Here is a 17624-nt window from a genome sequence, read left to right as displayed (position 1 = left end):
GCCTATATGGATTACACTATGGATAATTTATGTTACGCTATGTACACAACATTAATTGTTTAATATTGTCAATCCACCTAAATGCTTTAATGTTAACTTATATGAATTTACATGCTCGGGGATGTAAAACGATGAGCAAGGTACCTAATATTTTACAAAAAAAAAATGTTTTCAATATAAGCTAAGATTATTGCTCAGAAAATCAAATCATTTGAAGAGGATTAATGAGGAACGAACAATAGTTCAATTATCAATTTTGTTGTTCAAAGTATCGCATAAGTGTCTCGTAGAAAATCTGTTACTTCATTTGGTTAAACATTTATTTCACTACATAAGACCACAACATAACCGTAGGTCACCGCTATTTATTTCGTTGCTGTCGACAACAGATGATTTTTGAGATGAACAATTGTGTTGGACTTAGGCGCCTAATGTTATCGCCAGTTTATGGCCTTTTTCGTCGACAAAATCAATTCAGGTAACCTAACCACCCCAAAACTCGTACCACATGCATCATCTTTCAAATGACACCATTTCTTGACAATGGTTAGAGTCAGGTACTACGTTAATACACAGCGCCTTATACAGCACCTCATAATTCCGAAAGATTGATTTATAAGAATTTCAAAGTTAAGTAAGTATGTTCTAATATCGACTTATGCGGTGCCCTATCGAGCGTCGTGCGTCTGGAATATACAACGGAACGAAAGTTCGAACGGAACATAGCTATCTATGAGATGAAAAATATTTTTGATAGATCGTGTAAAATTTGGGCTTTCCCCCAATATTTCATTTAACGTAATTTACGTGTTATGGCATGTTTCATTTTCATTTACATTGCCTAATCACGTAAAGCATTGTACTTACGAGGTTCCAAGTTGTTATTTGACAAGTGGGGAATACAGCCCTCCCCTTCGGGTCGGGCTGTAACACCCCACTTATCAAATATACAACTTGGAACCTCGTAAGTAATATACTATTAAACTACATTGCGCTTTCTGCATTATACTTCACATACGCAATTTGAAGTGTCATAATAATTAGAATTATACTGAGAAAAACACCCGGAATTCCCAAACCATATAAAGACTGACCGATTTCAACGTTCTAGCCACTCAAATGTGAATGAATTTTTAAACTGAATACCACGAATCGAGTGCTTCACAATGACTATAATATCTATCGAATCGGAACAGTGTTTATGGTTGATTACTTTGTTATTCCAATCAAACGCACCTACATAATGGAAATGGTAATATACTCATTCAAATGATCATTAAACGAGTGATAGTTCAAAATAGATTACTGACAATAGTTTGGTCTTTTGGCAGTAACATGGTATGCCATGCCGGATCAGAAGAACAAAGAATTTTATCTTTTGAAGACATTTTTCTGGAGGCGACTTGTTGTACCTCAGTCGATCTAACAAATGGGAAAACAATAGAATCTCTTTTAGGCGATCTGATAACGACAGCAACCGAGACAGCAACGAAAATTGTAGATTACATTTGATGTTGAGAAAGTAATTCATTACATGTCGTAAGAGTTTTTTGATGAAAGCAACTCACAAGTGTTTTTTTGTGGCAAAAGATTCCCTAATTGTCTTTCGACAAGTGTAGAGTTTGAACATCTTAACCGAAACCGACGGAGCTGCTTTGGTAAGACTTGATTTTCACTCAAAAAACGATTAAATTTGTCTCCGTTTACTTGACAGTTCGCTGTCACACGGAGGAAAAACGAAGAACTTTTTTGAGTGGAAACCATACTTAACAACCCCATCACCTATCGAGAAACAGCTACCGAGGCAATTTGCTCAAAATACACAAGCGAATTCGACAAAATTGTTTTTAAAATCGTTGAATTACGAAGCAGCATTGCAGCATCCAATGTTTTCTAGTTTATTGTCTACCCTATGCGTTGAAAGTTGAATATCTCAAAAGAATTCAAGTAAAATGAAAATATTATTTGTGCTGTGGACCATTTTCAAGGGATGGCAAACTGGTATGTAATGGTCAACTTTCGCATAGGGCAGGCAATAAAATAATTTAATAAAATTTTGCATGCAACGGGACCGATAATTATGGAAAATTTAAAATTTTCTCGGATTTTCGTCCATTTGCATGAAAAGTTGAATACGTATGAATGTACGTACCTATTTGGGATGATTGATTTGAGGTGAAATTGCCTAAAATTAATCGATCGAAAACGGTATGTAAATAACTATGCTTCAATCTGTCGACCAAACTTCGATCAACAACCTAAAAATAAAACATTTGTACGGTTTTGCTGAGAAAATACCTCATCCGTGTAGTCATTCAAATAACTTCTCATAATAACAACCGACAACACTGACCGATTGTCAACAATATCTGCATTTGTATTGTTTGTTTGTTGTTTTATTTTGGTGTTCTTCAATGAGAGTTTACAGGCACACAAAAATTTCACCTGTACGTTGAACCGTTCACACAAATTCATTTCTCTGCACTGTTAGAGAGGAATGGTTAGATGAAACTCAACACTCACACATTGACTCATTAATACGTTTTCGGTCGAAAGAGAACTGTTATTTCTTGTTTGCGATCGCGATCATAATGTTGTATTCTCTGTAGTCAACGTGTAAGCAAAAAGAATTTCATATTTGTCTGATTCAAATTCTTCAGTTCATTGTTAAGTGATGGTGTAACCAAATTTTATGAATAAGACATCGGTGGATCGGCTCAATTTCAATTTAACCGAGAGTGCTAGAGAGTTTTTGTGATCCAATTTTACAATGATAACAAATGATTTTGTGCTCGAAGCGCATAATATTTACCACACAGCAGAGGTACGTTAAGTCATTGATGCGTAAATTAAAGAAACAACAATGGAAACACTGTGTTCCATTCACGACGGTCTGTGACTGTGAATTTATTGTGTAATTGATTGTACCAATTTTTCCAAGGTGGTATCCGGCGACTGTTTTAGTGGAAACAAAAACTCAGCGCTGGTATTGAAAGGTGTAAATCTGGTGGTTCACAGTGGTGAAGTGCTAGCTATTTTGGGCTCAAAAGGTTCGGGCAAGAAAGCATTACTCGATGTGATCAGTCGACGAACGAAAGAGTCGTCTCGCGGCCAAGTTCTGCTGAATGGAGCTGCGATGACAAAATCACTGTTCGGACGGTGTTGTGGCTACGTTACGCATGAAAATGACTTCATTCCCGGTTTGACGGCATTTCAAACGTTGCAATATACGCCCACAGTGGTAAGATCAATTTGTAGTACGATATACAGGTTTGATTTGAGTTGCACCGTGATGTAGTATTTCGATCCATCGCTGCATATCATTCCTGGGTAAATAAAAAAACGAAGAGTCTTCTGGCTTGGTGACAGTGAATTCGAAGATTTCACCTTCTAAACAACTACGCATCGACACTCACCTACGTAGATGACTAATATATCATCTGTTATCGACAACAACGATAGAAACATAGCTAACGCCGACCCGTACGAAACACCTATTCGTATCAAAAGCCTTTAATGTGAAACTCTTCATTTCTCTTACTTCATTTTCTTCTCTGCTGAAAAACTATTCTCCCTTTAAAATCACTTACATTATCTACTCTTTGCCTTGTTATCATATACAACTAAATTGCCGGAGGCAATATAGACAGCCCCGTACGAAGTCAAATTTCATAAATTCCTATTTAAACAGCTATATTTACCTATATTAAACTATAAATAAACATTTCACAGATGAATATGCTATTATATAGCTCAATATAGGTGAATATAGGTATATATAGATGTCCATATATGGAATGCCTGAAGCACCCCACACACATAACAAATTATTTCCATGTTAACAGAAACTCTCTAAGTACCATTTTTCCCAAGATATATCACTTTTAATAAAATCCAATATGGCCGCCGGCAGCCATTTTGTTAGGAGACCGGAAATAGTACCGACGCTTTACATTCGTTAATACCTTTCAAACAAAAAAAAATTCATGAAATTCGGTCAAAATTTACTCGAGATATTGTCAAAATACACCACGTTCACTGTACGGCCGAGTAGCCAGATAAGAGCTCACTCCAAGAGACCTAGCTCACGCTCCGGAGAACATAATTTCATAAAATTTTTTCTCCCTGATTGGTACGGTCAATACCTATCTAATAACGCTAAAACAGACGAAATATGTTCAAATGTGGCCGACCTACAAGCAAAAACTGCTTGCCGCCCTGTGCCTGTTCCACACCAAGGGGCCTAACTCACGAGTCGGTCATCCGATTTCCATAAACTTTTTTTTTGTCGATCGGTATTGTAAATACCTTTTATTGCTTGCCCCATGCGAAAATTGATTCTTACATATCAATTTGGCCCCTGCGAAAATGGTCGATTACATGAGGGATATTTGCGTGACACTTTCGTCAGGAAATCTCTATTTTCGCGGGGTGCTCGAGTCATTCATGTAAAATCAGTTTTCGTGGGGTGCAGCCATATGAAGGTGAATGCGTCATCTGAAATATTTTATGCTCTCTAACATGAAAACGGGAATAATTATTGATGTTTTGTGTTTTTGGACAATTATTTTGCAGTGGCGAGAGTTCAGTGTGGCAAAAGAATTTCAATTCTTAAAAAGAAAAATCACAAAATTGAAAGCGTCAGCCATATTTGTTCTAGCAATAATTTCAATGTTTGTTATGAACACACATGGCGAGCACTTTTAGTTGCGTATTTTTCACTTCAATTCGAAAACACTTCACACATTGATTAATTTTAGATACAATTCATTTCACTTCACTGCAAAATTTTTCGTCTAAATAACAAAAACAACAAAATCATTGCTTAGAATGTATTATCATGGAACGGAATAACAATTCAATGACAATATGGCACCTGCTATGGTGTGATCACTTCGATCACTTTCGGTACGGAAAATATTGGTATTGGTACAGCAGTACCAATACTGCTGTACCAATACCAATATTTTCGGGATATTTTTATGAAGCCGATTTCGGCTGTGTAGGCTGTGTACTGGTTTTATAGTGTCGAAAAAATTTCTATTTGTTTTGTTGATTTTGTCTACGGAGATAGTTGTATTTAAATCAGGCTTTGTTGCTATTTATAGAAATTGATATGTAAGAATCAATTTTCGCATGGGCAAGCAATAAAATAGAATACAGTGCACCCTGCTGCAATGATTCATTACATGGTGGAACAATTTTGAAACTCGCAACTCACGCGTGTATGTTTAAGCGCCTCGATTTGAAAACTGTTATTTTGACGCGGGTAGTTACATACCTCGCCTTCGGCTCGGATATGCAAACTATACCCTTGTCAAAATAACAGTTTTCAAACCTTGGCGCTTAAACACACACTTGTGAGTTGCTCGTATCTCAAAATTGTTCCCCCATGTAATGAATCATTTTCGCAGGGTGCACTGTAACCTACTATTATTTGACGTATCACTTACAAGTTTAACGTTTAAATGTCCGGAGATATCTTCGAAAAACCGTAAAGCACTTATTGGGCCACAGCTCGGGAGGGGTCGATCCAAAATCACTCATCTTCGAACTTAGCCTGTCTTTTGACATTACCAAACGGGAAAAAAAAGAATTTTCAAAATCGGATGCGTTTTACTCAAGTTATCGTGCAGACAGACAGACGGACAGACGGACATTTTTTTTTCGCGGATTTGGCATCTCTAGACAACCACAATAGGTTTCCCCTTACTCAGGGAGTCCAATTCGACGTGTTACAAACGTATGCGTAAACCTATAAGACCCCAGTACTTCGTACGGGTCTAAAAATGAAGAATGAACTGTCTAACGCTGCCTTATCGAGCAAACTGTAGGCCATCAACTAAGTAATTGAAAGATTTTCTATCAATCTGTTGAAAATAATTGGATCAAAACAAGTAGTAGATTCGATGTAAAAAATGCTTGTTGGTAGCGAATGACCAGTTAATCTTCCGTTGGTTGATAGGACATTTGGTTGTCTGAAGACAAATGTTTATTCACCCGGGCAGGACTGACTACCCAACGGCCACTCGAAAAAAAAACAATGAAGTAGCTTGTCGCAGCCGTAAAATAATTTTTTGAAATTTTGAGTGCCTAAATACTCAGTGGTTCATCAGCCCATCAGGCCAAGCCAGGTCTGAGTCGAGTGTTACACGAATTCAAAATGGTATTCCCATCCCCAGAACACATAGGTCCATCACAATATTCAAAACTATTCCTAACCGGTCTGAGACGATACATGAGCATCACTATAACATACTGTATCTATGTGCACACCACACTTTATTTGTCTTTTTAACTTAATTTTGTTTGTCATAAATTAGTATAAATAATGACCTTCATTTAATGCGGTCACATATTCAATACGTACACTTAATGGCAACACTACAGTAGTATGGCATCATTATGAGGTACAAATGTTGCGGTTTAAATGCATTTTCGGTATCACCAATGATTGTTATACTGTGGACGTCTTCTGTAAACGACTCGATTCGCATTGGGTTTAACGAAGACGGGATGATGTTTGATGACAGTACGAACTCGATCCACTATTTAAGGTGATACAGATCAAAGAGAAATTAGAAGAAAAATAAAATTTGTCATCACATTCACTGTGAAAGCAATATTAGTACCTGGTACATAAACTGGTACTTCTCTCTCGATCACATAAGGTTTGTTTAAATCTTTGTACGATTTCTGAAATGTTTCTTTGAAAACTTTCCAATAATCAGATAAACTATTTCCGCCACTCTCCTGTTCCGTTTCGATGTAATCATGCTCGGGATAATAGTATTCGTACTGATACTGTCGGTAGGCACTGCTATACCCAGCTTGGCAGGTAAACACGACGAATAACATACAAATTATCTAAATGAACAAAAATTATGCTTTAATTAACCAAATTTGTCGATTCAAATCAGAACACCAAAGTCATACCGTACACTTCATGGTATTTATACTTTCACATTTCACACGTCGCGCGAGTTATTATTAATGTTCATCATCGAACAAATGAATATGAATTAAGCGGAGAGATGAAATTATTTTTCACCGTTCGACTGTAGAAAGTATATTACCCCCACCCACATTCGGTTTACGTATCAAATGTATCGTCACGCAATTTTTGTTGATGATCTTGATGAATCAGTTATAATGAGATACGTCATGCGGCCCGAAATTTTATGCCACCAATTTTTGAACGTTCTAGTCGTCAAATAACTTAAGTCAATACCTGCAGGAGTACTAGTGCAAGAAGTAAATAAAATGAGCAACAGATACTCGAACGTAATGTCCGAATGTACGCCGATGGTACACTATTTGAAATCGGTCTAGAATAGGTCGAGGGAAAGTGTTAGCAGTAGGACTGCAGAACTTCTAACGTCACACCTCCACAGTGCAGTCTTCGAATTCGAGGAAACCAAATGCGATATGGCTTTACCAAAAAAATTTGTTTGAAGTAATAGATTCATACAAAAAAAAAGTAAAAAGCTCTTCAGTCATCGCCAGAATACCAAGCCCATCCAAGACTGTATTCAATTTTTTATAATTTTTATCCAATTTATCTAATCAGAGCAATGGTTTCATCAAACAATCCAAAGTGCGACAAGTGCTGGCCGATCTTACTCTATCACAAGTGGCTAACAAAAAAGTGGAGAATCTCAACATAAGTGAGAAACGTAGACTGGCTATTGGCATTCAGCTGATTCGCGATCCGGTTATGTTGTTGCTCGACGAGCCGACTCAAGGATTGGATCCACTGAGTGCGTACTTGTTGATATCAATTCTGTCGAATTCTGCTAAGAAACTTGGTTGTGGCATCATACTATCGCTGGAGAAACCACGCTCGGATGTGTTTCCGTTCTTGGATCGAGCATTGTTTCTGTGCTTGGGTGGTGCTGTTTACTCGGGTGGCACTAGAGCAATGCTGGAGTATTTTCATGGCATAGGATTTCCATGTCCACAGTTGGAGAATCCGCTGATGTACTATTTGTGCTTGAGCACCGTTGATCGGAGGTACGTTTTGAAGGTGAAAGAGTTAACAACTTAGAGATGAAACTTCTTGGATAGAATTAGTTCTAAAAAAATTGAAGAGAAGACGTAGTCGTGGACTCTCCAATAATTTGACGTTGTGCGGGTTCCTTTGGAATGATCAGCTAAGAGAAGTTTCCTATTTGCAGAAGTCGAGATCGTTTCCTTGAATCCAGTCAGCAAATTGAAGCCTTAGTACAAAGATTTGCAAGGGAATCACCTTTGAACGACGGTCCTATTATGGCAAACGGATTCGGAAAACTTCCACTGTCCTATGCAAAGCCGGGAGTGTTTAACGTTTGGGGCTTATTGTTTCTGTAAGTAGACCCAACATTTATTGTATTGACTCAAGGACACGTACTGGCTTTCATCAGTATTATCTGTCCTTTTCTACAATAATTTCCCAATCAGTACACCTGCTCAGGTTTTATTAAATTTTATTTTTTGCATCGTCGGCACACGTAGAAAGATGTTAGCCGTTAACTTCTCATGCGGATCTACTGGTCTGAAGTCATTGTTTCTGAGACTAATTGCATTACCGTTAGCTATCGGATCGATGTGGATATTTTACTCAAATATTAAGGTATGTAACAGCGAGGACTCCAGTAGGTAATATCCAATCATATGAGTGATTACAATGACATCGTATTTTAGGATGACTCCAAAGGATTTTACAGTAAAAATGGAATGATTTTGAATGTGCTGGGCATAAGTTACGGCTGCGGTATATTAACTACCATGTCAATTTGTATGACCCAATTCTCCACAACCCGTCCAACGTAAAATAATTTTTTTTTTATTTAAACTTTTAAACCAGTTCCCCAATGGCGAAAGCGTTTCTATCACGACGCAGCAGATGGCCTGTACTCGGGTGTATCGTTACTACTTGCATACAATGCAGTTTCCATTCCATTTTCTATTATATCAGCTGCAATTGCAACCTGTGTTCTTTATCCGTATGTGCATCCGTTACATCGGACGAAGAAAATTGCATCTCAATTAATCATTTCATTTACAGCATCATACTCAATCCATTCATTCCGATCCACGTATCGGTCGCATACCTGTTTGTGGTCATTTGGAGTTGCTACTTCTTGGCAGAACAGCTGTGTGTTCTGTTCTGTTTGTTCATCAGATCACGGATTAATGTAGCTGTGGCCGTTTCATACATTGTTTGCATATGTGTGGCTTTGTCCAGTGGAACGGTGAGATCGTTCAAGGGATTACATCCGTTCCTGCAGGACTACAATAAAATTGTTCACACCAAATACGCATCGGCGTTGCTGCACAGCGCCGTATTTTTGTCGAGAAATATGAAATGTGAACAGACGGCTACAGTGTCGTGTCCAGTACCTGCTGACTATTTGGTGAATCGCATTGGCGAAGCGGATATTGAGGTAAATGGTCGTGGTTTTCTGTTGTAGAACGATAACTGGAAATTCGGCTTCTGTTTCAGGAAAATCATTTTATTGTCATTGCCATTGTGATTCCTGTTGCTTTGGCCATATTTAATATGATTCTGTATACGCTTCCAATCGCTAATCGAATGTTTAGGAAACATATCGAGAAGTAATGGGTCGACAACATCACGCTATGGTAGAAACAATTTTTTTTAACAGAAAGAACCGGAAATATTTTGATATTGACCTATGGATTAAAAAGTGTGCGTTTTGTGACTAAACAAACTGTCGTTTTTAGTTTCAAACTTCAACCCTTTCCCTTGCTTCTTTATTGAGTACGTTCCTTACGAAGCCGTACAGTCAGGCTGTGAAAATCAAAGATTATAGACAAACGAGTATTCAATTACAGATTTTCTCGCAAGAGAAGTTATTCCGTGAGAGCAATATCATCTGTTATCGACGTCAACTACTAAAATAAGCTGTGGCTATTGCGGTCTTGGTCGTTTATAGTTAAAAAGCATGTTAAAACTAATGAAGTAAAAGATTGTGATGAAAAGAAGGAGCAGACTTCATATTTTGGGTGACACGCATGTCGCCGCTGTGAAAGGATGCTTATTAGAGTGTAGCGGTTTTTACAAAATGTGTTAGTTCTTTTAAGGCTCAGCCGGAAATCCACTCAGCTGGTCCATCTGATCATTTTATGGAAGAAAAAAAAATTCAAACGTTAATTTTGTGCTGCCGCCAGATCGATTTTCGAAAATTTCGTCGTTTTCGGTCCATGTCACGTATATCGATTTTTTACAGTGGGCTCAGTGTACATAAAAAGTTGAGTCAACATGGTAATCTAATCTTCAGGCTTCACAGATTATTTTATAAAAATGATCAAGTCTAAAAAATATTTTTTGAGTTCATGACTGATTGTCAAAGTTCCCCGATGGTGATTTTGAGACTTAAGCTCGCCACAAAATTTGATGAAAATGTGCAAAAATGTAAATTAAACTTTAAATATGCTAAATGGACCGCGTTGAGTCAAATACAACATCTTATTTGATTTGGGACACCTAAATTTGATATTTATCTGACAAAAAGTTGTGTTTTTGGTACATGGAATATTGGTGGCGAAAGTCGAATTACCTCAAATCAATAATTTTTTAGCTTATAATGTATTCCCAGGTTCTGATAATGCGAAACATTCAATTTTAAGCGTTTTCTAAGCTAATTTACATACTGTTGACAAGTTGTAGAGCCAGTAGCTACGTCTCGTTACATTTTCAAATTTTAATGTATTTAATGTTGTATCCTGACGGTGTCATGGCGTGTTGATGTTTCAGTTCGATTCTTTAAATCACGGCAAAGTAAAATAAACCAGGCAGGAGCGGTTCATTTTCGAAACGTCAAATAAGGGACCTAACACATGGGATGAAAATGAACTCAAATGAACACTGACATAAATTGAAAAATTTGATTCGCAAAATATCAAGGGCTACTAGATTATTCAGGTCCGTTGTCAAACAAGCGCTCCTGCCTGGTTAACTTTACTCTGTCGTGTTTAAATTAGTTTTTAATTGTGATTATGACAGTACAGTAGATAAAATCTTCTTCCTAACACGGAGTGCGCAAAACACTCCCATTTACTACCTTATTATGAAAATAGCTGTTTCCTAACGCATTCTAAGAGGCTTTTTTAGGGAACTAGAGGTTTTATGCACTTGCCGGAGGCGAGTTCTGGAATCGAGTTCGCTAAAAAAGCCTCTTAGCATAAGTTAGGAAATAGCTATTTTTACTACACGCATTCAACGATCGAAAAGTTCAATTTTTCTGTACTTCTCAGAGAGAGGTATTTGCGGCCAAGAAAGCACTTTCTCTGTCGCTCTCTCCGGCGATCAAGTGTACATGCTTTGTTGTTAAAATGGCTCTCTGTGACAGGTAATGCTGTTTTTGTATGAGAAATTACATTACCTGGGGAAAGATTATCTGTACACAAACAAATCTCAGATCTAGTACACTGTCAAGAATCTGCCAATTTTCAGCGAATAAATGTAAAATTAACGTGAATAAATGAGAAATTTTCGAAGTTAGCTCTGCGCAAATGAAACATTATTTACATGCTACATGCGTCGAAAACCGTACTTTTCATGTTTGAAGCACGTCTTTCGACGCCCTTAGCATGTAAAATCCATTACATAACTCGGGATAAAAGTGAAAAGTCTCGTTTTCGTGTGTTTCTTGACCTTGGCTTCGCCTCGGATCAACGAAATTCACACGAAAACTCTACTTTTCATCATTTTATCCCTAGTCATGTAAAATACTATGAAATTTTCAGTTCATAAATTGACATTTTGAGAATAACGTGTTTTAATCTAGGTCATTTTGATTTTAAAAGTGTCACCAAATTGTGAATTTTATGACATTACAGTATAGATAAAATACTCAGGCCTCTCACACCTCCTTATTTCCTTATTTTTCCTTATTTTTATGAAAACCTCCTTATTCCTCCTTATTTTCTTTAAAAATCCTAATTTTCCTTATTTTTCGCAAATTTCACCGACAAAAAATTAAAAATTCATTAAAAAAAATTCGTTGCGCGGCGTTTCCAAATTACTTTTATTATGCAACACAAAGACCTCTAATAGAAAAGTGAAGTCGTTCCAATATGATTGATTTACTGCCATATATTTTTGTGGTTTCCTTCGATAGTTAGCACCACCTAAGAGGTGGCACCTCTCGAGTAGAACTATTTTATTTACCATTAATATCACCTTTAAGAGCGATATCGCGAAAAAATTAGCACAAAGGTTTTTTTTTGAATGACTAATATATATATTTTCGGACTTATATAGGTCAAAGTGAATGGTATTCCCGCAAAACGGTTGCAAAACGGTTTTTTCGATATAACTGAAGCAAGAGGTAATGAATTAAGTTGTTATTAGGTTAGAAAGTGGGGCATTAATAGACAAAAATTTTGGTTATGGTCACCGGTTAGTTCCGATTGATCTTAGGAAGTTATATTCGAAATCGAAAATAATGTCGATTTTCAATCGAAATTGGAGGCTTGCAATAAAAGAGCTCTGCGAAACTTACCCATGACAAAAGTGGACAATAACATCCTATGAAAATAAAGCCCCATGACTGTTCTATTGCAAAATTCAGTAGGCACTATAATTTTAAATTACAATAAATGACTCAAAAAAGCTTTCACCAGGATTTCTTAGATAAAAATCCGCTGAAAGTTTTCTGTAAAGATGACTGATTAATTCCATCAGAAGGTGTCGAAAAAAAAGAGGAAAAAGAATATGAATTTTATGCACCCCCGTGAAACAGTTCGAGCCTAAAACCTCTGCTAATCAAATTACTATGTGCAATCTTTAGTTTATAGACTGCCCAATTTTTGAAGGATAGCATACGCACCCTATTCGGTTCGGTAAATATCAATTTTCGTTGCTCGAAGTCGAGTAAACTCGGTCAACTCAAAAATACATGAAAAACCGATTTTGTACTTTTCGAACAGACACTTTCAGTTCATGACCAATCGTTAAATTTTTGTAAAATTTCGAAAGTTTTAAGTTGAAAAATTTGAACTTTTCTCCTTATTTTTCCTTAATTTCAACTAACGATTTCCTTATTTCTCCTTATTTTTGTGCTAAAACCTCCTTAATTCCTTAATAAGGAGTCCGAAATAAGAGTGAGAGGCCTGAAATACTGTTTAAGGACGCATATATGTCGCTATATGATCAGTACTTTGACCGAAATTTTCTATCGTAGGTGCAGTGACGTAAAACGTCGAATTATGATTCTAAAAATTACATTAAGTTGTTACGGACGGCTTGGATCGGTTATCGGTAGAGACTGCAGTAATAAAGGACAAATATTTGAAATCAATCAATTTAAAAAAAAAATAGATCAAATGAAGTAGTAGATCCAATTGCAAAACTGCTGATATATGCAAAAAGTTAACTTCTAAAACTTGCAGAAAATTCTAGAAAATAGTACCTGTATGAATCTATTGGCTATAATGATTTGTCAATATGCTGAGACATGGTTAGCATAACCAAATAATAAGAACGTTTGAGTGAATTGCTAGCGATGAGCGAATATATTCAAAACAAAATCCAACTAAAAAGGAATTGATTCAGTCAAATGCAACAACCCCCATCTCATCATCCACACACACAGAGAGAAGGCTAAATTTATTTATCATAATCTCTGCAAAATTTTCAATCGATTGAAAACAATTTCAATTATTAAATTAGTTAAACTATATCGGAATGCATGTGAGTAGTTTCGATGTAATTCATGTCGGTGAATTATAAGTTTGTGTGTAAATGTTTGTGTGCATTCCTGACTGAAAATATATATAATTAATATAATAGAAACCGCAACCGTTTATTTTGCCATAAATAATATTACCCCGAACTTCTTATCATAAAGAGCATTTTGAACCTCTCTTCCCGACTGATACCCATTTATAAACCTCATATAATGTACGAAACTTCCATTCTAATGACACCTGAAATTTGAAACACCTCTCTATACTATCTTATAAATTAAAACTGTACGAAACACCACTTTTAGTATAAAGTGTTTTGCTCGGGAAAATGTTGTATAGGTATCCAGGGTGTTTAGAGGATTCAATAATATAGGTGCTGGTGCATGCATACACATACCCACCTAAGTACATATACCATCTAGATGACTGCATGGCACAATAAAGGACATAACCCCTTTCACACAACATAAACACCAAAGTAGATATTTTGTATTTATAAGTTCTTGTGTTGCACAAATTACACATATTTAGTCATAAAATATTCTTGCTTGAATGGCTAATGTAGAAAGTTTATGTGCGATTCCTTGGTAATACATGCGGTGGAATGCATGTCGCTGGCGCTTCGTTATTTTCTATGTCTTACACAATTTAGACGACGTATAGCTACTAGAAGGAACTCGGTTCCACTACACACCTTTGTATACGTACGTTTATATCGGGTGGTTGTGGGGTGGGATTTCATATAGCTATGTGTAGGCCAGTTTATCCGTACAGACAAACCTTATAATTCCCGATAACAATAATTTAGTGTTGTTGATATGGCTTTTGACCATTTATGTATTCAAAAGTGTGTACTCCTTGTCTTACAACTCGAACGTCTCTACTTTCGTGGCCGTCGTCGTCGGTGTTTGAGAGAGAGAGACTGGGAAGGATGGTGGTAATATCGAATATAATGCATATTCAGGGAATGGGTTATAAATTGTCGCATTTATATATTATCTCGCTTTGTCGGGGCGCTACACATCCTTTCACAGTTCGAAAAGTCATCTTTTCGTCCTGATTTCCACACATGGAAAAGTGTGTTTATTATACACGTTCACAACGTTGTTTAATACCCATGCAATAACTGATAAGTTTTGACTTGACTTTAAATCCAACTTTCTGTATTTTATGTGTGTCTAATTCTACAAGAAGCATTCTGCTTTCGGATAAGATACCTATATGTTATTACAGACTAACGGCATGGGCTTATAAAACCGGGGGATGGGTAAAGGGAAGGCATTTCCAGAGAGGACTTTGTAAAATATTTTCGAAAAGATTCTATATTTAGATGGTTTTTGGTATACGAATGAATCGGTAAGTAATTCACGTAATGTGCAACCATTCCAGATAGCATCGGAGTTGTCTCACTCGCCATGTACATTATCCAATATTATTGTGTCTATATTCATATTATGTGTGTGTGTGGAGAGGGTTTAACACATTATTCGGTTAGGTGATCAAATTATTAAAAGGAAAGTTTTGGTTCGGTTTTGAAGATGGTGTAACTATTTAACATGATTTACATTTGTTTGATTCCAGGATTATTATCTATGAGAGTTATCTCCTCGTCTCGGGTTATGTGTAATTTATTGAAGGAAAACTTTTTAGCAATAAATCGGGAAGAAAGATGTCTAGTCTATTAAACTATTTCGAGTCAATTTACTGCTCGTTCGGTCGTTAGGTGTTATATTTGAATCTTATGCCGGGATTATAAGAATAGAGTTCAGATTTGTGGATTATAGCTCTTTACAGACGGCAAATAACATGTCATCAATATTTACCGAATCTGTTACTTCTGCCGTTCCGCATATTTTCAACAGATTTATACAAAATCTATTACTTCACTCATTTTAACACATATTTTATTACATAAATACCACAATAGACCGTGCATATCGATTATTATTGTAGGTGTCGATAACAGATGATTTAAAAGCACCGTTGTTGTTGCAGTACATGCTTTTACCTCTAATGTGCTGCGAAAATTCATTTTTCGCAAGTGGCCCGCAAAAGAAAAATTCACTTTTGCCGCACCTAAGAGGTAAAATAATAAATATTATGCACGTATGACAAAGCGGTCGAGGCTTGCCGAGACGGCTTGTCATACACGCATATTCTTTTTTTCGCAATTCCGGTCCATAATCATCACCTTTCCATGCATCCATTTAATGTCGTTTTGAAGGTATTTATTTCACTGTATTTCTGGACACAGTGCGATATTAACTTTTTTTTCGCACGCTAAAGAACCTATTACCTTCAACGAAGGCTAAATTTTTATAAATAAAAATCTTGCATTGACCAGAAATCGAACCCCCGACACCAAAAGGTTTTTGAACACAAAGCAGCGACTATAGTTATTCGGCTATAGAGTCACACAATTATAGCGAACTTATTGTTGAAGCGTATATACTAAGCATTGACTACTCGATTTCATTCAACGCGTCTCTTTACATCACATAGCAATGTGTATCATAATGCAGCCTTCTTGATCGTTCAAATGAATTTCTGTATACACAAGAATTTTGGAACAAAATGTAGGACATGTTTTGCATTGGAAAGGTGATTATGGCCCGAAATTGCGAAAAACGTTGTATCTACCACGGTAGGTATGCCGGTATTTTTTCGCACACGACGTCTTGTCGACCTCGGCTTCGCCTCGGGTCGACAATCGACATCTAGTGCCAAAAAATACCTACATACCTACCTTGGTAGATAAAAAACTATTATCACATACGCGCGGTGTTCGGATGTCAAAATTACTTAACTAGAAGTTTAATTCAAAAATTACACTTCAGGTCTATGTTGTTGTCTCGTTTTCGCTTATGTGATAAAATAGAGTAGACACTTGTCACGAAGAAGTCGAGGCTTGCCGAGCGAATGTATATTATCGCATAAGCGAAAACGAGACAAGAAGATATCCGAATGACACTTTGACAATTTACAGAAGTATAATGTTTGTTTATATATCCTCGGTGAATAATTTTTTCGGTGAATCAAACCGCGTATATAAACTACAATATTTGGGCGCGAAAATCGTTGTTTTGACTCGTCAGGCTTTTTATCGCATTCAGTATCATAATCATAAATTCATGTCTGACTGAACAAAAGAGTCAAATGAACAACACCGTTGTACCAACTGTTGTAACCAAAGTATATAAACATACGTAAGGTAATGCAAATCCACAAAAACTCACAGAACCCTATTTTCGGGTGAATATAATTTTTACAATGTTGGCCACTAGTTCAATTCACTTTGTTAGGTTGTATCTTTATACTCAACACAAAATATTGTATATTGTATGGAGAACAAAACATTTCTGCCAACATTAAAACGCCAAACGTCACACAAGCAACATAACAAGTCTTATATTCAACCGAAACTTGGGTTCCGTAAAATTTGTGATCCGCTGAGCATTTGCATTACCTTCAGTATGTTTATATACTTTGGTTGTAACAAGTCTTTTAGTTAGTTGTCAATTTTAATTTCAGATTTTTTCCGAGGTTTTTTCGGTGAAAATTTTTGGTTTTTATGTTTTGTTTATAATCCGAGCGGAATTCGCTCACTGAATTGTATAAAACGTTGTATGAAACACGAATCGTATGTTTGAAAACAAACCATGAGATTAGAGTAGAGACAATAAACTGGATTGTAGATTGTTGATGGTAAAAACAGAAGATAATTCATTTTCCGTTTAAAGAATTGAATTGACTTTGTTGTATTTGAACCTAATATCAGAAGTATTTACAGAATCTGTTACTTCAAATATTCCGAACCTTTTCAAGAGATTCGTACAAAATCTATTACTTCAACAATTTTAACAAATATTTTACCATATAAGGACCACATTAGCCCATGCTTATCGATCATTATTGTCCTATACGTGTTG

General features: G+C 36.4%; 1 protein-coding gene and 1 long non-coding RNA gene across 2 annotated transcripts; one reads left to right on the top strand and one right to left on the bottom strand.

Moving 5' to 3' along the window:
- The first annotated feature begins 2545 nt into the window (after window positions 1-2545).
- Window positions 2546-9709, top strand: LOC119085249 (ATP-binding cassette sub-family G member 5). Its single transcript, XM_037195585.1, has 9 exons — window positions 2546-2824; window positions 2942-3241; window positions 7571-8013; window positions 8178-8345; window positions 8494-8611; window positions 8683-8776; window positions 8846-8984; window positions 9047-9425; window positions 9485-9709. Exons 1-9 carry the CDS (start codon window positions 2771-2773, stop codon window positions 9599-9601), a joined length of 1812 nt encoding a protein of 603 aa, XP_037051480.1. The 5' UTR covers window positions 2546-2770; the 3' UTR covers window positions 9602-9709.
- Window positions 6252-7254, bottom strand: LOC119085296. The gene is made up of 3 exons (XR_005089264.1): window positions 6937-7254; window positions 6633-6867; window positions 6252-6548 (listed from the first exon to the last, which is right to left on the bottom strand). It is a non-coding gene; the product is annotated as an uncharacterized LOC119085296 (long non-coding RNA).
- Window positions 9710-17624: the final 7915 nt, after the last annotated feature.

This window comes from Bradysia coprophila, unplaced genomic scaffold, assembly GCF_014529535.1.
Source record: "Bradysia coprophila strain Holo2 unplaced genomic scaffold, BU_Bcop_v1 contig_94, whole genome shotgun sequence".
NCBI lineage: Eukaryota > Metazoa > Arthropoda > Insecta > Diptera > Sciaridae > Bradysia > Bradysia coprophila.
The sequence above is the reverse complement of the archived record's forward strand: the minus strand, read 5'-3'. Positions and strand labels throughout refer to the sequence as shown.

What these genes read in the sequence shown, in the direction of transcription:
- LOC119085249 (XM_037195585.1), top strand. Translation starts at nt 2,771, where the DNA reads ATGATAACAAATGATTTTGTGCTCGAAGCGCATAATATTTACCACACA. An exon ending in GTTTGGGGCTTATTGTTTCT is followed by an intron (nt 8,346 to 8,493) that starts GTAAGTAGACCC and finishes CGGCACACGTAG; the next exon opens with AAAGATGTTAGCCGTTAACT. An exon ending in GCAACCTGTGTTCTTTATCC is followed by an intron (nt 8,985 to 9,046) that starts GTATGTGCATCC and finishes TTTCATTTACAG; the next exon opens with CATCATACTCAATCCATTCA.